Genomic DNA, 23,621 nt, shown 5'->3' with positions numbered 1-23,621 from the left:
AAGAAAATTAGAGATAACAAGGGACCATGTCATGCAAAGATGGGCACAATAAAGGACAGAAATGATACGGACCTAACAGAAGCAGAAGATATTAAGAAGAGGTAGCAAGAATACACAGAAGAATGATACAAAAGAGATCTTCATGACCCAGATAATCATGATGGTATGATCACTCACCTAGAGCCAGACATCCCGGAAAGTGAAGTCAAGCGGGCCTTAGGAAGCATCACTATGAACAAAACTAGTAGAGGTGATGGAATTCCAGTTGAACTATTTCAAATCCTGAAAGATGATGCTGTAAAAGTGCTGCACTCAATATGCCAGCAAATTTGGAAAACTCAGCAGTGGCCACAGGACTGGAAAAGGTCAGTTTTCATTCCAATCCCAAAGAAGGGCAATGCCAAAGAACGCTCAAACTACAGCATAACTGCACTCATCTCACACGCTAGCAAAGTAATGCTCAAACTTCTCCAAGCGAGGCTTCTACAGTACGTGAACCATGAATGTTCAAGTTGAATTTAGAAAAGGCAGAGGAACCAGATATTAAATGGCCAACATCTGCTGAATCACAGAAAAAGCAAGAGAGTTCCAGAAAAACATCTATTTCTGCTTTATTGACTACGCAAAAGTGTTTGCCTGCGTGGATCACAATAAACTGTGGAAAATTCTTCAAGAGATGGGAATACAGACCACCTCACCTGTCTCCTGAGAAATCTGTATGCAGTTCAAGAGGCAACAGTTAGAACCAGACATGAAACAACAGACTGGTTCCAAATTGGGAAAAGAGTACATCAAGGCTGTATATTGTCACCCTGCTTATTTAACTTATATGCAGAGTACATTATGCAAAATGCCAGGCTGGATGAATCACAAGCTGGAATCAAGATTGCCAGGAGAAATATCAATAACCACAGATATACAGTAACCTCAGATATACTCTTATGGCAGAAAGTGAAGAGAAACTGAAAAGCCTCTTGATGAAAGTGAAAGAGGAGACTGGAAAAGCTGGTTTAAAACTCAACATTCGGAAAGCTAAGATCATGGCATTCAGTCCCATCACTTCATGGCAAATAGATGGTGAAACAATGGAAACAGTGGCAGACTTTATTTTCTTGGGCTCCAAAATCACTGCAGAAGGTGACTGCAGTCATGAAATTAAAAGATGCTTGTTCCTTGAAAGAAAAGCTATGACCAAACTAGACAGCATATAAATAGCAGAGACATTACTTTGCCAACAAAAGTCCATCTTGTCAAGGCTATGGTTTTTCCAGTCGTCATGTATGGATGTGAGAGTTGGACTTAGCTCCAAAGAATTGATGCTTTTGAACTGGGGTGTTGAAGAAGACTCTTGAGAGTCCCTTGGACTGCAAGGAGATCCAATCAGTCCATCCTAAAGGAAACCAACCGTGAATATTCATTGGAAGAACTGATGCTGCAGCTGAAGCTCTAATACTTTGGCCACCTGGTGTGAAGAACTGACTCATTGGAAAAGACCCTGAGGCTGGGAAGGATTGAAGGCTGGAGGAGAAGGGGACAACAGAGGATGAGATGGTTGGATAGCATCACCGACTCGGAGGACATGAGTTTGAGCAAGCTCCGGGAAGATGGTGAAGGGCAGGGAAGCCTGGTGTGCTGCAGTCCATGAGGTTGCAAAGAGTTGGACATGACTGAGTGACTGAACTGAACTGAACTGAACTGGACTTTCAAGGTACTGTACTATAAGATTTAAAATGTTTTCCATATTTTTTGTGTTTGTTTTTATGCATTATTTGTGTGAAAATTATTATCAACCTGTTACAGGATAGTACTATACAGTGATTGTGTTACTTGAATACCTAGGCTAACAAACTGGATTTATGAACACGCTCTTAGAACAAAATTCATTCATATGTAGGGACTTACAGTATTTAAAAAAACAGCTCAAAGATAATGTTATTGCTTGAGGGGAGAACCAGGACTCCTGCCCCAAGGCTTCACTGTGGTCCAGGTACACTTTATTTCCATGTTTTTGGTTGTGCTGGGTCTTTGTTGCTGCACTCAGGCTTCCTCTAGCTGTGATGATGGGGGGCTACTCTTTGTTGCGGTGCATGGGCTTCTCATTGTCACGGCTTCTCTTGCTCTGGACCACAGGCTCTGGGCATGCAGGCCTCAGTAGTTTCAGGACCCAGGCTCAGTAGTTGTGCACAGGTGTAGTCGCTCCATGGCAAGAGGAATCCTCCCAGACCAGGGATCGAACCTCTGTCCCCTGCATTGGCAGATGGATTCTTATCGTGCCACCTGGGAAGTCCCAGATACATCTTAAAAGAGAGGACAGCCTTAAGCCCCCAGCTCCTTATCTAGGAAAAGGTACTGGTTAAGGATGGGGAGATCCCAAGTGGGGAGGAGCTGTGTCTGACGGCCCACAACTCCACCAACCTTCAGAGCTGAACTCGAGGAAGGGACCACTAAGACAGAAAGAGTCCTCCACCAGGTGAGCCTGGGAAAAACCCCTCTAACTAACTAGTGGTGTGCTGCACCAGTTCATACCAGCCTAGGGGAGCCGATTGCTAAATTTTCATGAATTTCTTGAGCCAAGTTGTTAAATTGTTGGTAGCTTGAAACCAGCCATGGTAGAGAGTTTTACACCACAGAAATCTGCACGTGCTAGAAGCAGGGGCAAGGCGGGGGGGGGGGGGTAATCAGGACTCCACCCGCCCCTGCCCCCGCCCACCACCACTTGCTAACACCAGCCATTAAACGTTTCTGTGTACACCACTGCCTCCATATCTGTTGCTCCATTCCCACTGGAAAGGCAGGAAAGGAGCTGCTCCAGGTTGAATATCAGTAGGAAATGGCAACACACTCCAGTATTCTCGCCTGGGAAATCCCTCGAACAGAGGAGCCTCGCGGGCTCTAGTCCATGGGATTGCAAAGAGTCAGACATGACTTAGTGATTAAACAACAACACTCCATCTCCAGGGCGACTAACAGAGGCCAGGACAGGGCTCCCGTCGATCACACCCCCTCTCCCAACAGTATATACCAGATCTCCAAACGCCCTCTACCAAGGTGGCAGATCCCTTGGTCATTTCCCTTCCTGAGATGTTCCCCGGGCCCATGCCCCAGCCTGGATCAACCTGGTCCCCTAGATGCCTTGGGCAGGAGCTGCTAGATTTGGTCCCAGTGTGGGACAAGTAGACCCTAACTATAGTCACATCAGGGGAGCAGTCACACCCTGGTCTTCATGTGGTTAGATGGGAAGGAATTTCCATTGGCTGCCCCAGTGGGAAAAGAATGAAATATCTGGGTCCTCTCTGATAGGTGAACTTGGGAAAAAAGAACCAAGGTTACCCAGCTCAGCCTCCTTTCCTCTCTCCTGGCTCTGCCCACCACAGAGCAGGCATACTGAACTGGCAGGCAGGTGGTGAGCCTGCAAAGCTACGCACACCCTTCTACCCAGCTCTGATCAGAAGTAACACTCATGGATAAACAACACAGTCCTAGGGACTTCACTTGGTACAGTGGTTAGGACTCCATCCTTCCACTGCTGGGGGCACAGGTTTGATCCCTGGTCGGGGAACTAAGATCTCACAAGCTGTGAGGTGTGGCCAGAAAAGACAAAAAACCCAACAAGGTCCTACTGCATAGCACAGAGAACTATATTCAATGTGTACTAAACTGCTTCAGTCATATCCGATTCTGTGACCCTATGGACTGTCGCCCACCAGCCTCCCCTGTCCATGGGATTCTCCAGGCATACTGGAGTGGTTTGCCATGCCCTCCTCCACAGGATCTTCCCGACCCAGGGATCAAACCCATGTCTCTTATGTCTCCTGTATTGGCAGGTAGATTCTTTACCACTGAGCCACCTGGGAAGTCCACTATATTCAATATTCTGGGATAAACCATCCCGGAAAAACATATAAAAAAAGAATATATAGGGGTTCCCCTGGTGGTCCAGTGGTTAAGACACCCTGCTTCTGAGTTAAAGTTTAGGGCCCTTTAAAGAGTCCAATACTCTTGCTCATGCTTTCCTTAAGCCTTGTGCAACAATGTATCTTGCCTGAGAACTGGCCTTTCTTTTGGTTTGGAACTAATGGCTGCACAATGTCTTACTCATGGAAATGCTTTTCTTAGACTCTATGAATAATTATAATTGTAACAAATCTTGCCTGGGAACCGGTTTCTCAAGACTTGTAGCCCTGATGACACGGCAACAATATATCTCAACCAGAGACACTGACCGGTATCATTCCCCCTGGCTAATCTTGTGCCAAAGTTATCACATGATGTATGCCTTGGGAAAGAGTATGGTGGAACTTCTACAAACCTTGAGGTATTATTTTTATTTAACTAGCTAGCAGAAGCGTATATAATGCCCTGCCCAAACTAGAAAGCCAGGTATTCTCCTGCCCCCTTCTGATGTCTATGTCAGAAGCTTTCTCTGTCACTTTCACTTCAAATAAAAATCTACACAAAGCTCTGAGTGACTGAGACTGTCTTTGGTCTCTCCTTTGGGGACCACAAATCCAGCAACACATTCACTGTAAGCTTCTTTCACTTCTACTGCAGGGGGCACAGGTTTGATCCCTGGTTGGGAAACTAAGATCACACATGCCATGTTGAAAAAAAAAAAAAAGGGATATGCATACATATATGTATAACTGAGTCATGAGTTACTTTGCTGTATGGCAGAAATGAACACAACATTGTAAATCAACTCTACTTCAAAAAAAAAAAAATACCTAATTTCAAGGGTTAGGCACTTAGGATCACTGTTTGCCACCTGCATCTTTCAAGTGGTTCAGACTCAAAAGACAGGAAAACGAGTTGCCTCTTACTGAACCCCTAAAACCAAAGCCACCTGTGAGGCCCTTCCAACGTCTCCCCAGCATGTCTGATTTCACTATTGTTCACCCCTTGTTCCCTTGGCCACTTGGACCTTCCTCCCATCCTCAGAAAATGCTGAGTTCATTATTTCCAGCTTCAGTTCAGTTCAGTTCAGTTCAGTCGCTCAGTCGTGTCCGACTCTCCGCGACCCCACGAATCACAGCACGCCAGGCCTCCCCGTCCATCACCAACTCCCGGAGTTCACTCAAACTCATGTCCACAGAGTCGGTGATGCCATCCAGCCATCTCACTCTCAGTCGTCCCCTTCTCCTCCCGCCCCCAACCTTTCCCAGCATCAGAGTCTTTTCCAGTGAGTCAACTCGTCGCATGAGGTGGCCAAAGTATTGCAGCTTCAGCTTTAGCATCAGTCCTTCCAATGAACACCCAGGATTGATCTCCCTTAGAATGGACTGGTTGGATCTCCTGGCGGTACAAGGGACTCTCAAGAGTCTTCTCCAGCACCACAGTTCAAAAGCATCAATTCTTCGGTGATGAGCTTTCTTCACAGTCCAACTCTCACATCCATACATGACCACGGGAAAAACCATAGCCTTGACTAGACGGACCATTCTTCTTAGGTCTTTGCTTTTTCTGTCTTCCCTAGTACTCCCCAGTTTGGTTCCTCATTGCCTCCCAGGTTTCCCCTTAGAGAGGCCCACCCTGCCCACCAAACCAAACACAAGTGCGTCCATCATGTGGCCCTAGTTTATTGGCTGTCTCTAAAACTATTCCATGCATATGTTTACCTGTCGATCACCCTGCCTTCTTCCTTGTGTGTGTTTCATTCATTGCTGTGGTCCCAGTGCCTAGAACAGTCCCTGCAAAATAGCTGAGACACATTTGTTGAATAAATAAACCAAACGCTTAAAAAAAATGATTACTTGTCTTTAATAACAAAATTACACTATGGAAAATTGGGAAAATCCAGAATACAAAATACAAAAAGGACAGCTTCGGATCTTTACTAACATTTTGATCATCAAAGCATGAATTGTATCTGCCCTCCTTTCCACGTCTCCCATGTGCATGTAGGTCTGTAAGTGGTGTGTCAATGTGTCAGTGGTGTGTCTGTGTGTCAATGACATGTTAGTGTGCAGGTGTGCATGCATAGATAGCCCTTCTAGGCTTCCTAAGGGGTCTCAGCCCCTCAGGTCTCCCTAAGTCCTAATATGCCCTTCCGCATCGTCCTGTTCCTGAGAACAGCTCTTCATGGAGGACCTTTGGTGGGCCCGGGGGTGGTAAACATTAAGGCTCTGCAACATTTAATCATGAGGTAGCTGTGGTCTTCTTCATCTCCAGATGTGAAGATAGGGCCTCCAAGGGGCTGGCCATACAGCGGGTGAACCACGATTCCAAGGACCTGAAGATGCCAAGGCCTGGGTTCTCTCTACCTGTGGCCTTCAGGCCTCTCCAACCTGATTACCTGCCTACTGGCAAGGTGCTGCTCAGAGGGTCCGGATCTCATTAATGAAAGCTAAGAGGGGGATCCCTGGGTTGGGGGTGGGGGGTGCAGTCACATCCACCAGTCCATGGACTCTTTGGGCAAGGCCCTGACAATGACCATACAGTGGGGTAGCCCCTTAGACAGGATCCTCTCCGCCTCCTGACCCTCCCAGCCCAGCCCCTGCAGCTCAAGGACCCTGAGCTTGGGCATGGTGAGGCAGGAGGCAAGGATCTCCTGTGGGGAAGGCATTTCCGGGGTGACAAGTGGCCCCAGCAGGCACAGACTCTCCAGGGCTGGCATGCCCTCCAGGACAGACAGGCCAGGGGCCGAGAGGCCCCGAACGGTCAGCCGGATCTTCCGCACGTCTCGGAGGTGGCGGCTGATGGCCAGGAGGGTGCTGTCGGCCGAGAGGGTACAGCCCAGCACCTCTAGCCTCTGCAGGTAGTTCAGCTCCTGCAGGCCCATATCCAGCCCGGTCTCGGTCACCCGGTACGTGCCGCCCAGCACCAGCGAGCGCAGGGCGCGGAAGCGCGTGAGGCCCTGCAGGTGCTCGTCGCGGAAGGCGGGAACGCGGTCCAGCACGATGCACTCGAGCAGGGGCAGCACTGTGGGGTCCTGCTCTTTATGGAGCCAGGCCATGGAGATCTCACAGCTGTGCAGCTCCAGGGTCCTCAGGGTGCAGGGCAGGCTGGTGATGGGCACCATGCTCAGGTTGGCCACATGCAGGCAGAGGCGCTTGAGGTTGGGGCACTTCTGACCCAGGGCCCTCATCAGGGCAGGGGACAGCTGGGGAGCCTGGGAGCCTGAGAACAGGTAGCCGCCCATCCGCAGGGAATGGAGCCTGGATGCCATGTACCGGCGGAGGAGATGCCACATGACTTTGGGCCGCATCTGTAAGAGCCAGAGGTGGGAGGGTGTCTGGACCAGAGATACGGGGCATCTTCCAGGGACCCCACCCTCCTGGAGACAGATAAGCCCCAGCTGTGGTTCTGAGGCTTCCTGGGAATTCTGTCCTTCCCTCACCAGCCTCACTCAACCAGATACCTTTCCAGGAGTAACAGGATAGTTTAACCCCACCACTTTGACCTCTAAGTTTGAACAAAACGAAGGTGGATAAGAGACCATCATAACATATCTGTCTCTACCAGGACAGTGAGTCTAATTACCTTCTGGAATAATTAAGAAAGTGAAACAACAACAAAAAGCCTGTTTCTAAACTTTTCAATTCCTTGCACAATGAAAATCACTGTGATCTGTATATATACCCTAGGAAAATGTTACTGTCTAATTTATGAAATCATACTATTGATTCCAGGTTTAATAAAACTTTATATCTCTTAAGATTTAAAAAAAAGTGAATCCACCCAGCAATATTTTTATCTCTTTTTCTTTTTTTGGCCATCGCATGTGGTATGTGGGATCTTAGTTTGCCAACCAGGGATCAAACCCTCATCTCCTGCAGTGGAAACCTGGAGTCTTAACCACTGAACCACCAAGGAAGTGCCTATCCCATTCTTAATGACCACTTCCTCATAGAAATGAGTAACACAAAATAAAAACTGAAAACTGCCCAGGTTAAATTAGATCTAGGTTTAAAAAAAAAAAAATCACAGCTTAGTAATAGTGAAAGCTGCAAAATTTAACCCTGGGAAGTTAGACTTGTAGAAAACAAACTATAACTAACTAGTATTTCATGTATTTTATTATATGTACAGTTTACTTTAAAAAAAAAAAAGAAGCGGAAAAAAGAAACTGCATACCATAGAATTTGTTGACTTTTTTTGGTAAATATGACTTTTTTATTAGCAAAATCCATGACCAGGCAAGACGATATTCTGCTGTCTCTCAGCTAATCCTTTTCTGTTGGGTTCTTGGTATCCCTAATCCTTTTATTCCTAAATTCATGTTTTTCACACTTTCATAGTTGATTTACAGTGTGTTACAGTGTATTAGTTTTGGTGCAGAGTGAAGTGATTCAGTAATTGCTATTTTGGTGTACAGCAATATATATATATACACACACGTAAAAGTGAAAGAGTTAATCACTCAGTCATGTCTGACTCTTTGTGACTCCATGGACTGTCACCCAGCGGGCTCCTCTGTCCATGGAGTTCTCTAGGCAAGAATACTAGAGTAGGTAGTCATTCCCTTCTCCAGGAGACCTTTCTGACTCAGGAATCAAACCCAGGTCTTCTGAATTTCAGGCAGATTCTTTACCATCTGAGCCACCAGGGAAGCCCATATGTGTATATATATGGATGAATATATATATATATATGGCTGGATCTATATATATTTTTTATATTCTATTCCATTTTAGGTCATTACAAGATATTGAGTATTGCTCCTACTGTGCTATACAGTAGGTCCTTGTTGGTTACCTATTTTATATATAGTAGTATGCATATTTTAATCTCAAACTCCTAATTTATCCCTCCCCCTTGTTAACTACTCTCGATAGAGGAATCAAATCTTCCTAATCAAATTTAGACTGCAAATTTGGGCTGAGGAAAGGGACTCACTAGAAACACTGGCCACTAAAAGGTAACTCACAAGAGTGGAAGCCACTGTTGGCAAAATATCAAATGGCCACAAAGCTGTAAGTTGAGTCATTTTTACTTGTAAAAAGACAAATGAGAAAATCCTTTAAGTTTCATGATATCAAACACTAGCCAGTATGTGGAGAAGCAGTTCTTGGGTCCTGCTGGTGGGACTTGGTCTGGCTACTTTGAAATGCAATCTGGTTTTTACTGAAATTTAAAATATGGACACCCACTGGCACCTGTTTTGTTTTTTAAAATATGGGAACATCTACTGCCTTTCTGGGAAAGAACAAGGTGACTTGGGTGACAGAAGCAGGGAGAGACCTTACTTTCCAATGTTTATAATTTTGTACATTTTCAATCCTGTGTATTTATCTTTGGCCCCTCCCCCACTTACGTTTTTTAAACAAATTCTTTAGTTGGTTTAAATGAACACACTGCCTAACCTAGTAATACCTGTTTTGTGGAATTTACCTTACAGAAACGTTGGTTTCTGACATCGTGGTTTTAACAGCAAAAATGTCCAGTGATAACAGCCGTGTAGATAGCAACTAAGAACAAAGAGGATTCAGAGATTCAAACATGGGGAACTCCTCAAGCCATGCAGGAAGGAGTGGCAAAATGATACCTTCAAGGTTAAAGAAAAAAGAATACTATGTACTTTTGTTGTTCAGCTACTAAGTCATGTCTGATTCTTTTGTGACCCCATGGACTGTAGACCAACAGGCTCCTCAGTCCAAGGTATTCTCCAGGCAAGAATGCTGGAGTGGGTTACCATTCCCTTCTCCAGGGGATCTTCCTGACCCAGGGATTGAACTGACATCTCTTATGTCTCCTGCACTGGCAGGCAGATTCTTTACCACTAGCCCCACCTGGGAAGACTATTATATATATATTATAATTTATATGGGTACAATTATTTCAACCACGATGGTTAACTTGTATTGAGTAACTACTGTTTGCCAGATGCAGCACTGAGCATTGAACTAGAATGCTCACCTGGTTGCACAGCAGGTCTCCGTCCCCACCCCCACCCCCAGAAAAATGCACTGGCCAAATCTTGCTGCAAGAGTACAACTATGATTCAACACAGCCTGACCCCAAAGGCCAATCCTGCTCTTGTAACCACTGCCCTTTTCTTCCATATAAAGCCCCAAGGATCCAAAGCATAGAAAATGCTATGGAAGGAAATTCCACACATAATAGTGGTTATTCTGGGGAAGGGTAGACATACCAGGGGATGACTGTCAAAGGCTCTTGCTTCATTTGTGACAATATTTCAATGTTTTTTTGGTTTGGTTTTGTTTTAATTTAGATATAATTAACATATAACACTATATTAGCTTCAGGCACACAACATAATGATTCAATATTTGTATGTATTATGACATGATCATCACAATAAATCTAGTTAATATCCATCACCATACATAGTTATACTACTTCCACATTTTTATAAGAATTATTCATGATGTGTGATTTTTAAAAATTAAACCTCAAAAAGAGAAATATAAAACAAATGTCCTAGTTAATCTCTATTATGGGTACTAAAGTGTTTTAGAAGTGGACTCAACTGCAACTGATTTTGAAGCATACTTAAAAAATAAAATGGGAAAACAAAACAAATAAAAATTTGAAAAATAAAAGCTTGATGGAAAGAGGGATGGATGGATAAAGAGATGATAAAACAAATGTATTAAGTATTAGTGGTGGGCAACTTTGTGTTCTCTGTACTGTTCTTTTAACTATTATATATGTTTGAAAGTTTTTGTAATAAAATAGTCTGGTGGCTTGGAGGTAAAGAATCCGCCTGTCAATGCACCGGGTCGGGAATATCCCCCAGAGGAGGAAATGGAAACCCACTCCAGTATTCTTGCCTGGGAAATCCCATGGACAGAGGAGCCTGGCGGGCTACAGTCCATGGGGTCGCAAAAAGTCAGACACGACTGAGTGACCAACACCAACCTAACACCAACAGGTGATTCATATGCACAATAAAGTTTGATACATGGTCTTATAAAGCTGTTTGTGATAGTAGAAAATTGGAAATAATCTAACCATCTGTCAACAGGAAAATAGAGAAACAAACTGTGGTATATTCATTTAACAGCAATTAAAAGGAATGAATTAGATTTACAAGTACTAATTAGAGTAAATTTCAAAAGTGATGTGTGAACAAAGTTGCTAATGGGTGGATGTATTAATATAAGTAAAATAGCATTTAATTATCTAAAGAGTAGAATAGTTTTATCTCAATTTTAGAAACACATTAACAATACTGTATATTGCTTATAAGCACATACATAGGCAGTAAATAAAAACATGAAGTGATATAAATCCACTTTATAGTCATGGTTATCCCTGAGGAGGGTTTCAAAAGTGCAAGAAACATATGTGCAAATGTTGTATGCATATGTTCGTATAGAAACACTAGTATGTATATTTCACAAGATCTGCAGTGAAAAAGGCCAAAGGTTTAAAAAGATTAAATCTAGGTGGTGAGTACATAGTTTCAGATATTATCCTCCATACATTTCTATATCTATTTGAAACAGTTCATAATAGAAAAATGCAAAGGGATGCTGGGAAAGATTGAAGGCAAAAGGAGAAGGGGGCAGCAGAGGATGAGATGGTTAGAGAGCATCACTAACTCAATGGACATGAATTTGAGCAGACTCCGGGAAACAGTGAAGGACAGGGGAGCCTGGTATGCTGCAGTTCATAGGCTTGCAAAGAGTCGGGCAACTTCGCAACTGAACAACAACAAAGAAAAATAAAGCGCAAGTGGGAGAAAGTTGAAATGATTTGGTTGACTACTCAGGAGATTAATTCTAGAACTAAGTTGACTATAGAAAATTTCTCCATGAAAACTCATCAATAAGCTCTTTTCCTGCAAGACCTTGGTTACACCCATTCTGAGATGGGGAAGCTGAGGCCTGGAGGTCACGGCAGAGCATGTAAGGGACGCGGGCGGGACGCACCCGGGAGAGCCTCGCTCAAAACACAGGGTTGGAGGCGTGGTCCTCGAAGTCTGACCAACCCGACCTCGGCCCAGGCCTGCCCGGCCAGACCCGCATACCGTGTAGAGCGTCAGGTCGACGTGTCGCCACAGCCACCGGTCGTCCACCAGCTTCTTCCAGTGGTGACAGACCCTGGGGGAGGGGACCCGCCGTTAGAACGACCCCGGCCCCGCGAGGACCAGATGTGCATCTTCAGGTGCGCCCCCCGCCTGGCCCTTCCCTCCCGCAGGGGGCGCCCGCACCTGGAGATTCGGATCCGATCCCGGACCGGCAGGTAAGAGAAGATCTCCAGCAGGACCGAGTCGGGCAAGTCGGCAAAAGTCGCCATGATCACGTTGACACGCACTTCCGCTGCCGTCTAAAGGAACTCGGGGACTCGCCCTGGAGGGTCCCTAAGAAGCGGGGGACAGAGAGGGTGCGGACAGGGAGGTGGCCGCAGTTTCCGGTAGCTGGCGGAGTTTCGGCTTTCCTCTGGAGGAACGGTATCAGAACTCCGCACAGAGGATGGGGCTGGGGACTGGGACCAAGCCCAGAAGGCGTGGCTAAGGTGATGACGAAGTCCGGGGCGGGGTTAAAGTGGGAACAAGGCTCGGGGGCGTGGCCAAGAGAGGAGGGCCAAACACAAAAGGCGTGGCTCGGGCGATGTCGAGGCCTGGGGCGGGGTTAAGGGCGGGGTTAAGGACGGGAACGAGACTGGGGGCGTGGCGTGGGGGAGATTAGGACCGAGATCCTAATACGTGACTGGGCGATGCCGAGCCCTAAAGGGCGGGATTGAGGGCGGGACCAAAAGTAGAGCTCTAGGCAGAGAGGGAAGTCCCTATTTTTTTACTTCATAACGCCTTTTTGTGCATGAGAATAAATTTGTACAAGTGAAATAGCTTGTTAAAAGACACTGAATTTTTGACTTTTACTGATGGCGCCAAATTGTTCTCCACAGAGCCTGAATTGACACTTCCTCCACATACATAACACTCATTTTTAAAGTTGCCAAGTCATAAGGGCAGTGAAATTTATTGAAACGCTCCTGTATTGATGAACATTCAGGTTGCTTCCAGGTAAGCTAAACAATACTGGAGCTAAACATTCTCTTATATACATAAATTAGTTCAGTTCAGTCGTTCAGCTGTGTCTGATTCTTTGCGACCCCATGGACTCCAGCACGCCAGGCTTTCCTGTTCACCAACTCCCGGAGTTTGCTCAAACTCATGTCCATCGAGCTGGTGATACCATCTAACCATCTCATCCTCTGTCGTCCCCTTCTCCTCCTGCCTTCACTCTTTCCTACCATCAGGGTCTTTCCCAATGAGTCAGTTCTTTGAATCAAGTGGCCAAAGTATATATACATATATATGTAACATATACTAAGATCCCACAAGCTGTGCAGCATGGCAAGACAAACAAAATCCCCAACAAACAAAAAACCATGTATTGCCATTATAGGCTCTTGAAAGTGTGGTTTGGCAAAAGCTATTCAAAATTATAAGTAGTACACTCTCATTGAATTTTGCCATACTATTTGAGGAAAGCACTACATGATTGGAGAATAAGACCTGCACTGTAATAACTGTTTATCTGATGACTTTCCTAAATTAATTCATTTAAAAAACAGCTCAGTTCAGTCGCTCAGTCGTGTCCGACTCTTTGCAACCCCATGAATCGCAGCACACCAGGCCTCCCTGTCCATCACCAACTCCGAGTTCACCCAAACTCATGTGCATCGAGTCGGTGATGCCATCCAGCCATCTCATCCTCTGTCGTCCCCTTCTCCTCCTGCCCCCAATCCCTCCCAGCATCAGGGTCTTTTCCAATGAGTCAACTCTTCGCATGAGGCATGTCCTTTGACACATCAATCCAATTCCTGGTTTGACTTATCATACAGAATTAATTGTATTTCTAATAGAAACACAGAAAGTATATATTACATATATATGTGTGTGTGTATATATATATAAAATAGCTTTTAGTAAATGAAACTCCAATACTTTGGTCACCTCATGCGAAGAGTTGACTCACTGGAAAAGACTCTGATGATGGGAAGGATTGGGGGCAGGAGGAGAAGGGGACGACAGAGAATGAGATGGCTGGATGGCATCACCAACTCGATGGACATGAGTTTGAGTGAACTCCGGGAGTTGGTGATGGACAGGGAGGCCTGGCGTGCTGTGATTCATGGCGTTGCAAAGAGTCGGTCACGACTGAGCAACTGAACTGAACTGAACTGAAATCACACTCCCAAGAGCCTATAATGGTAATACATGGCTTTCGTTTGTTTGTTGGGGGCTTTGTTGTTTTGCCATGCTGTGCAGCTTGTGGGATCTTAGTTCCCTAAGAAGGGACTGAAGCCAGACCACTGCAGCAAAAGCGCTGAGTCCCAACCACTGGACCACCAGGGAATTCCCTGGCAAAGTATGTTTTTAATACATGCACACGCAGAAGAAATTGTGTATGAAATGCAAAACTGGGACTTCCCTGGCTGTCCAATGGTTGACATGGTAGTCCACTGGACTCTGGTAGTCCAGGGGTTTCTGGTTTCCTCATCTTAATAGGTGACTACCACAGTGTTTTAATTTTTATGTATTTATTTATGGATAAGTGAAAGCAATATAGGTTTTTTAAGCTTTATTCAGATATAGTTGATAGATAGTTGCAGAAATTTAACACACACATCTAAAAGAGTTTGCTTTTTAAAATTTTCTTTTGGCCAGCTATACAGTGCATGAGGTATCTTAATTCCACCAGGGATCATGCAAACATCATGTTGCTTGCTAGGGCCTCAAGCCCAGATTTTTCTGATGCCAGAGTGTGGCCTCTATCTCAGTGTTCTCTGGCTGTGATTCTCTCTAGAAAGCCCATGGCATCATGAAGGGGCAATGCCTCTGTCAGTTACACAGGTTTCCTAGGAACCATCTCCTCCCCATCAAGCGAACAGGAGTGGAAGGATGGGCACCCCCACATAGAAGCTCTTTCCTCTGGGTCAGAAATTTAGGTAATAAGGGGCAGAGGGGCCCTGCCCAGCTTGCGCCTTAAGTTGTGACTCAGAACTCTCCTTCCTGGGAAGCACCTAGCTCCTCCCGGTAGTAGATGACAGCAGATCCTTTTGAGGCCCAGATGGGAGAGTGGGGCTGTCCTGGCCCCCAGTGGGCAGGTACTGAGTCTCTTCATGAGACGTTCTGAATGACATTTATCAGGAAATAGAGAGTCTCTAATGTGATTCTGGAGAAGGAAATGGCAACCCATTCCAGTACTCTTGCCTGGAAAAATCCCATGGACGGAGGAACCTGGTAGGCTGCAGTCCATGGAGTCGCTAAGAGTCGGACATGACTGAGCGACTTCACTTTCACTTTCATGCACTGGAGAAGGAAATAGTTGTCTGGAGAATCCCAGGGACGGGGGAGCCTGGTGGGCTGCCATCTATGGAGTGGCACAGAATCAGACACGACTGAAGCAACTTAGCAGCAACAGCAGCTCTAATGTGAATTGTCAGGTCTCCTGAGGCTTTTCCATCTCCCACCCAGCTCTGGAGGAGGGAGTCCTTGCAGCAGTGGCTGCCTAGTCCTGGGACTTCCCATGGCCCATTCCCTCCACTTCCTTAGGATGCCTTAGCCCAGTTGGGAGTGGCAGGCCCCCAGTAGATCCCCAATCCCAGGCTTTATTTCCCTCCCCTTTCAGCAGCATTCTTCACCCATTTTCAATTTTCCCCAGCCCATAAGCTCAGCAACATAATCCTGTTTAGATATCTTTTAATTAAAAAAAATTTTTTTTAATTTGTGGGGTTTCTTTTGAGGAAAGGTTTTTTTTTTTTTTTCCTTCCTGTGTTGCATGGCTTTCAGGATCTTAATTCTGCAGCCAAGGACAGAACCCAGGCCCTAGGCAATGAGAGAGCAGAGTCCTAACCACTGGACCACCAGGGAATTGCCTAGCTACCTTTGAATCAAACATAAAAAATGAGTGAGAACTTTTTTTTTTTTTAAATAACACTTCCCTGGTGGTCCAATAGTTAAGACTTCATGCTTCCACTGTATCGGGCATGGGTTCAATCCCTGGTCAGGATGCTAAGATAGAATATGCTCTTTGGTACGGCAAAAAACCCAAAAATTTCTTCTGGGACTTCCCTGGAGGTCTAGTGGTTAAGAATCTGCCTTGCAATGCAGGGGATGGGGGTTCAATCCCTGTTCGGGGAACAAAGATCCCACATACAGCAACTAGGACCCGATGCAGCAAAATCATCCAATAAATATATTTTTAAAATTTATTTCCCCCCTCATTACAAGAGTAACATACATTCATTGTAGATAACTGGGAAAACACCAAAAGCACCAAAAAGAGGAATATGGACTCAGCAATTCCGCTGTCTAGTGGTCAACACCATCAATACCTGGTGTGACCTAGTTTTTCTATGTGAATGCAAAGATGTGCTCTTTCTAAACTTCCCAAGGCACATCAGTCCCTTCAAGCTTACTGCTTACCTTCCACCTGCCTTCTTGCCCCATCTCTTCTTCCGGATGAGGAAAAGGAGAATCAGAGAGGGGACGTGTTGAGATCATGTGTGTGCATATGTGCGTGCTAAGTCACTTCAGTCGTGTCTGACTCTTTGCAACTCCATGGACTGTATCCCACCAGGCTCTTCTGCCCATGGGATTCTCCAAGCAAGAATACTGGAGTGGGTTGCTATTTCCTTCTCCAGGGGATCTTCCCGACCTAGGCAGGTGGGTTCTTTACCACTAGTGCCATCTGGGAAGCCCATTGAGACCATGCAGCTTAATATTAAGGAATGAGACTAAGGTTTTGATTCATCATCTGGATCTGTCTCTAATCTGAATAAACTTTCCATTAAGATTGCCTGGCCTCTGAAGCCCACTCAGTGGGATTCTGCAGAGGTTGTAGAAATAACAGATTTCTTCCCTGAGGCAGAAAAAAGAAAAAGTCCTGAGGCAGGAAGGCCCCTGAGTCTAGTGTTTGAGGTGGCACTGCTTGAGCCAGTTCCTTAAGTCAGGGCAGCCCCGACAGGGTCGCAGAGCATCCATCCTTTCCCCAGGAAGGTATCTCACATCTTCTGCCTAACCTCGCATCCTATTTTGAGAGGGTGAATTGGGTGAATCAGAGGTTGCCGGCCCCTTTTCAGAGTGAATCCTTTTAGGCTCCTCAAACAGAATTCTGTCTGCTAAGAAGAAACAGTTCAATAGTGAGTTCTACAGACAGGTTGGATTTAGGAAGGGGTGTTCCCTGTCCCACCAGCCCTGGGGAACCATATCAGTCCAGGGGCTGCTCTGGGGTGGAAAAGCAAGGTTGGGGTCTGGTACACAGTGCCCTCTGCAGGGCAGGAGCGACCTTCCTTGAAGGCAAAAACCTGGGAGCTCTTGCATATGTGCTGGTTTCCAGCTTCCTCCTCAGTGCTGCCTTCTGGTAAGTGCTGAGCTCCATTCTGGAGTGCTGGTAAGTGCTGGTACCCAGGCCAGAATCAGAAGACTCCTTCTCTTACTGACTGTAGTCAGCAACCCGGATGTCCCTGGGGACAGGCGAGATAGCCAGAGGGGAGGGATGAGCAAAACGCTTCCGCGGTTCAGCCCTGAATGAGGGCAGGGGGGCGGATAGTGCAACTGCGGGACTTGATCCAGGCTCCCCGTAGCCCTGAAGCTGCTGTTAGAGGCTTTGTTGGGCTCAGAAACAGGAGGTCAACCCTGTTCCCTCGGGATGTGTCTGGGCGTCCCTGGCGTCCCCACCAGATGCTACACTAGACGGTGTCTCGGCACAATGAAGGGCCTTCAATCAAGGGCCTCCAAAAGGCTGGGCGCCGGTCCAAGACCTCTGACACTCCACTCCTCTCCCCAGCCGGGACCCTCACTCGGCCCAACGCTCCGTCCACAGGTATCCCCCTGCCCAGGCTTGGGAGCCCAAAACCGCTCCTGGGAACTGCAAGCCCAAATCCTAGCCTGGGATGAGCACTCCGCGGCGTATTGACAGGCACAGGGCGGGGGGGGCGGAGCTTCCGTCTGCGCACTTCCGCTTCCTGTTTTAGCGCTGGTTCTTAGCGTCGACTCTGGCCTGGGCTTAGCAGTCGTGCAGGAGGTTGTGGCGTCTGCTGCTTCCAGGCGATTTGAGGTGAGGGGGCCAAGTAGAGGAGTCCGGAGTCGGGGAAAGGTGAGGGGACCCGGCCTTCGAGGATCCGCTGGCCTGCGAGAGGCTCGGCTCGGTCTTCAGGCTACCTGAAGTGGGTCGGGGCCTGGGCGGGTTACTGGAGGGGAGGAGCGCGGCTGCCCGGCGTCCGCGGTACCCCTGGGGTCCGAAGTCCTGGGACACGGGACTTGGGGCCTGGGGAGACTCCGATCTGGGGGAGTGATGGGGACGGGGAGTGATGGGGGCGTGAACGTTAAGTCTCAATAACCGGGGGTCTTGGGGCCTAGGGGACCCCTGAAAGTTCCGATCCAGTTGCCTCCCAGTCCCTGCCTTGTGTTGCTCCAGCCAGGATGATCGAGGTTGTTTGCAACGACCGTCTGGGGAAGAAGGTGCGCGTTAAGTGCAAGTATCCACTGGCGACCAAGGGGCTGTGGCTTCCGGGGGATACTTGGCATGAGGCAGGCAACTCAGGTTTTGTCTTAGGGTGATTGTAGTTAAACCGGGGGTTGGGACGGGAATGGGGAGAGTCCCCTTTCCATTTTCCTTAACTCCTCTGCGTCCAGTACGGATGACACTATTGGGGACCTTAAGAAGCTGATCGCAGCCCAAACTGGCACCCGTTGGAACAAGATCGTATTGAAGAAGTGGTGAGTACAGGGTTAGAGCTAGGGCTGGACAGGAGCAGGCCAGAAGGGTTTGGTTGGGGGGGGTGGGGGGGCTGCAGCCAGCCCTTTGTTTAGGCAGAATTTTTTCAGCTGGTCTCTGGGGTGAAGAGCCTCCTTAGACTTCTTTCTAAAAAGTTTTTCTCCCCCAGGTACACGATTTTTAAGGACCACGTGTCTCTGGGGGACTGTATCCTTTTATGACTTTTTGAGGAAGGATCTACATACCCAGACTTGGTTCTCTTTGTTCAATACTCAGGTCTGTATGAGGTTATGCACATAAGCTATTTAACTTAGAATGTGGCACATGGTAAGTATTTAGAGAGTGGGAGCCATCTAATTATTTTGTTGAGGGAGGAGGGTGGTTGGTGAAATATTTTGACTTGGCTTGTAAGACTTTGACACTTTCTGGTCAAAATATTTATTACTAAGCTCCACCTAAGTGGGGACAGGAGATCAGGGTGGAGCAAGAGTCCAGGATGTCTGTTGTGCAGAAGGCACGTGAACTTTTTACAAAGTTTGGATTCTTTCCAAATCAAAATGATCCAGTCCCAAATGTTGCAGTTGTGAAAGGTGGGGATGGGGGAGCCCACCGTAAGGATTCCTTAACACCTTCACTTCAGATGAAATCCACGATGGGATGAACCTGGAGCTTTATTACCAATAGAGCAGAATTCCTTCTTCCTGCCCTTCCCCCTCCTCCCACCCTCACTCCCCACACTAATATGGATGCTTGTTTTTGAAAACTCATGTTAATAAAAACCTAGAGGCTGCTTGTCATCTTTGAGTGAGAGTTATCTCTTGAGGGGAGGGTTTGTATCTGGTTGTCAGCTGTATTCTCAGTGCCCACCCAACTGCTCAATGAGACTTCAAGATTGGATCAAGGAGGGAGCCAGTAGACTGGGAACCTGAGTGGAAGACCAGAGCTCTGGGGCTAGCCATATGTCTCTGGGCCTTCCTGGTGGCTCAGACAGTAAAGAATCCACCTGCAATGTGGGAGACCTGGGTTTGATCCCCCGGAGAAGAGAATGGCAATCCACTCCTGTATTCTTGCCTGGAGAATTCCATGAACAGAGGAGCCGGGCAGGCTGGGGTCACAAAGAGTTGGACACAACTGAGTGACTAACACTTTTCTGAAGGTCAAAAGATCCTGGGATTATTGTCATCAATAGACCAAGGATCCTCTGGGCAAGGAACTTAGAATTAATAGTAGTTAGGAATACAGGTTTAGATTCAGACAGACTAGGGGTGGAACCGCAGCCCTACCACCAACTGTGACCCTGGGTAGTCACTTAATCTCCCTTAACCTTCATTTCCTTATCCAATCTGGAACTGATTGTGTTTACTTCATTGGTATGTTGTGAAGTAGAGATGAGATATGCATGATTAAGCAGCCACAGTTCTTGGCACCTGTGAAATGCTAGTGGACAGAATAAAACAGTGTGACCTAGGCTATTCAGCCCTTGCTGATCCTCCGTTTCTTCCTCTGAAAAGGGCACCATGATGACACCCACATCTCCATGAGATAATCCAGTTAAAACAGCAGGATGCCTGGTGCTCTATCCATCTCTGGCCTTCTTCCTTCAGGTATGAGTAGACAGGACATCAAACACTCCATTTCTGTTCCCTTGGCCACAGCTCCTGAGGTCAGCCTTGACCTTGTCCTTACCCAGAGCCACATTCTGGAGCTGCTTTTGAGAGTTTCACCTAGAACCTTGCTCCAACCCTTCTCCGCTCTCTGTGTATTGACCTGGCAGGTCCTTCCTCAAGACCTAACCTTGTTCAAAGTCTAGTCCACTGCTCCTCCTCTTCCCCCCAGCCTTATGCTTTCTTTTTGCCATCAAGCTTCTTGGGAAGCAGTGTTGCAGACTGCCTGGGATGCTGGCCGATAGTCCACTAAAGCTGGTCTCTCCTTGGTCTCCGCTGTACTCCTTATTACCTGCCCCCTTGGCTTCCCTACTGTCCCTGGGATTCCCCTTCCTCCTGACAAATCAGAAATATCTGTCTTCTGGTACCTCTGCTCTTTTAGCTCAGTCTCCTTATCTGTCTGCTTAGAAAATAAACATCCTCCCCTCAATTCTTTTTTAAATTTCATGACAACCTTGACATGCTGGAGTCCTTGTTTTCAAATCAGCATAGAAAAGTACAAGCTAAAAGTAAGACCACACTCCTGGCCCCATTCTCTCTCCTGAGGTGAAGCCTTTTTCAGTGTATTTCTGTAAACTTCCATTAAAAAAATTGTTTTAATTAATATTTATTTTTAGTTATTTACTTGGCAGCACGTGTCATGCAAACCCTTAGTTGTGGCATGTGGGATCTGGTTTCCTGACCAGGGGTTGAACCAGGTCCCTATGCATTGGGAGCATGGAGTCTTAGCCACTGGACCCCCAGGAAGTCCCCAGTTTAATTTTTTTTAAATTACTATGCTACTGCTGCTGCTGCTAAGTCACTTCAGTCGTGTCTGACTCTGTGTGACCCCATAGACGGAAGCCCACCAGGCTCCCCTGTCCCTGGGATTCTCCAGGCAAGAACACTGGAGTGGGTTGCCATTTCCTTCTCCAATGTGTGAAAGTGAAAAGTGAAAGTGAAGTTGCTCAGTCGTGTCTGACCTTTAGCGACCCCATGGACTGCAGCCTACCAGGCTCCTCCATCCATGGGATTTTCTAGGCAAGAGTACTGGAGTGGCTTGCCATTGCCTTCTCCGACTATGCTACTATCTGCTTGTAAAAAAAAATCCACACATTTTGCAAAAAATTAAGTTTCTTACTTTTACAACACCCCTACTGACAGTGGCAATAATTAACATTTGAGTGAATCTAGAAATTTTCTGAAATATAATTGGAAAAATTATACATTCTGGAATATTTGTGTACCATTCAGTAGTTTTTTTATGCTTTTCATCTTTCTATACTAATGATTTTTTTGTCTCATTCTTTTTAATTGGTATTTTTATTGATTTTTTTTTTGGCTTTTTTTTACATAAAAGGGCAGTATGGAGGAGGGATTTTTGTGGTGATGGAATTGCCACGTCTGGAATTATGGTGGTGGATGCAGGACTCCGCATTTGTCGACCAGAATATAGAAAGATAAAATGCAGCCAGTCAAACAGATACATATGTATAAGTGAATTACAAGACCCCACTGAAGGAGGTGGGGGAGAAAGGAGCTGATCTAAATAATTTTGGAAAACTTATTTTGATTTGATACTATAAAGCTAAAGACAAAAAGAATTACACACAAACATTGTACTGTAGTTGGTAAATATGTTCCTCACAGCAGAATGATTTTGCAATTTTGAAACCAGTCTTACTAATATACATCTGTACACACACAGAGTTGGATACATATATTGCAGATAATTATAGCCAGGTGTCTTGCTGCTGGAGAAATAAGTTACTGTGAAAGAGGGTGAATAGAACCCCATGGGACTGATTAGAGTTGGAGGCATCAGTATGAACTCATGATTTGCATTTAAAATGTTTACAGACACACATAGAAATACAGATATGTGCATATGTACATACATTTCCTTGTTTATCCATTTAGAGGGACCAGAAGCAGTGATACCCCAGTATCAATAGTTCCAGATCTTGGTTTCTTTATAATTTTACTTTTTTTCTTATTTTTGGCTGTGCTGGGTCTTCATTGCTACTCAGGCTTTCCTCTGGTTGTGTTGAGGGGGACTACTTTTCATTGCAGTGCATGGGTTTCTCATTGCAGTGGTTTCTCGTGTTGCAGAGCACAGGCTCTAGGACACAGGCTTCAGTAGTTGCAGCTTGAGGGCTCAGTAGTTGCAGCTCCTGAGCTCTAGACACAGGCTCAGTAGTTGAGGTGCACAGGCTTAGCTGCTTCACAGCATGTGAGATCTTACTAGGCCAGGGATCAAGCCCATGTCTTCTGCATTGGCAGGTGGATTCTTTACCACTGGACCTTCAAGGAAGCCCCAGATCTTGGTTTCTAAACAATATTCTCCAATAAAAGGAATCAGGGTTTCTGGGAGAAGTGGTTGATTTCTGAGCTACAGCAGGGAAAATTCAAGCTCAGGGTGGAGCATCTTGAGGTAAGAAGTACTCAAAAAAGATGGAAGCATGTTGAAAGAGCACAGAGGCCAACCTGTGAAAAAGGTCTCAGTGGCCAAATGTAGAACAACTTGAGCAACAAAAGAATAATATTGGACTATAACCCAAAGAATGAAATAAATATCCTCAAGCCCATGCTCATGGAAATAAATAGCTGAAAGTGTAAATGAGTGGGGAAGAAGGGACAACCCTTCATTACAAAAGGATTTCAATTAATTGTAGAAGGAAAGGGGAAAATAACTCACCAATGCTTTAAAAAAAAAAAACCCACCAATTCTTGCATCACCATAGTAATAATTGCTGTAGGCAAAATGCACTAATAGATGTTAAAATTTGGGGGTGAAAGTTTAAGTAGAAGAATATTTGCACAGACTCAAAAGTATCTCTTCCAAAAGTATTTACTTGTTACAAAAGGGAAAATAGTTCAGAAACTGTCTTAACCAAGTGATCAAAAATACCACAAGTGTGGGAGGTGACCTCTAAGATGGCCCCTAATGAGCTGGGACCACACTCACACTGTTGTGTAATCCCCTCTTCTTAGGCCAGACCTAACTTCTAACAATATGGCAAAAGTGATGGGATATCATTTCTGAGATTAGACTGTGAAACGTAGTTTCCATCTTGCCCTCTTGCTCATTGATGAAAGCCAGCCAGGTACCACTTAAGTTCCTCATTTCTTCACCTGCATCACCAGTATTAGTTATTAACATATTTGGATAAATCCAGAAATTTTCAGTGACACACAACTATTTTTATACAGTTTGAGTTAATTATAATACTCTAATAATACATAAAGTTGATTTTTGTCTATCTTTTTGGTTTTATTATGCTTTGTTTTTTAAAATATATATTTATTTGGCTGCACTGGGTCTTTGTTGCGTTACGTAGGA

General features: G+C 45.8%; 2 protein-coding genes across 4 annotated transcripts; one reads left to right on the top strand and one right to left on the bottom strand.

Annotated features, from left to right (window-relative positions):
• Positions 1 to 6,350: 6,350 nt before the first annotated feature.
• Positions 6,351 to 12,422, bottom strand: FBXL12 (F-box and leucine rich repeat protein 12). Of its 2 annotated transcripts, none has more exons than XM_055430444.2 (3): positions 12,119 to 12,422; positions 11,936 to 12,008; positions 6,351 to 7,204 (listed from the first exon to the last, which is right to left on the bottom strand). In XM_055430444.2, the coding sequence occupies exons 1-3, from the start codon at positions 12,202 to 12,204 to the stop codon at positions 6,383 to 6,385; spliced, it is 981 nt and encodes a 326-aa protein (XP_055286419.1). In that variant the 5' UTR covers positions 12,205 to 12,422; the 3' UTR covers positions 6,351 to 6,382. The 2 variants fall into 2 exon arrangements, with proteins under 2 accessions (XP_055286419.1, XP_055286422.1); XM_055430447.2 differs by lacking the exon at positions 12,119 to 12,422 and adding an exon at positions 9,331 to 9,407 and having other exon boundaries at positions 11,936 to 11,998.
• Positions 12,423 to 17,827: 5,405 nt separating this feature from the next.
• UBL5 (ubiquitin like 5) lies at positions 17,828 to 19,432 on the top strand. 2 transcript variants are annotated; one of them, XM_055430449.2, is made up of 5 exons: positions 17,828 to 17,975; positions 18,278 to 18,396; positions 18,554 to 18,637; positions 18,805 to 18,842; positions 19,276 to 19,432. In XM_055430449.2, exons 2-5 carry the CDS (start codon positions 18,341 to 18,343, stop codon positions 19,317 to 19,319), a joined length of 222 nt encoding a protein of 73 aa, XP_055286424.2. In that variant the 5' UTR covers positions 17,828 to 17,975; positions 18,278 to 18,340; the 3' UTR covers positions 19,320 to 19,432. The 2 variants fall into 2 exon arrangements, with proteins under 2 accessions (XP_055286424.2, XP_055286423.2); XM_055430448.2 differs by having other exon boundaries at positions 17,867 to 18,014.
• Positions 19,433 to 23,621: the final 4,189 nt, after the last annotated feature.

This window comes from Moschus berezovskii, chromosome 8 (genome assembly GCF_049115385.1).
Source record: "Moschus berezovskii isolate FMDL1 chromosome 8, NW_MosBer_1.0, whole genome shotgun sequence".
In the NCBI taxonomy this organism is placed as follows: Eukaryota; Metazoa; Chordata; class Mammalia; order Artiodactyla; family Moschidae; genus Moschus; species Moschus berezovskii.
Note: the sequence above shows the minus strand (reverse complement) of the source record. Positions and strands in the feature narration are given on the sequence as shown.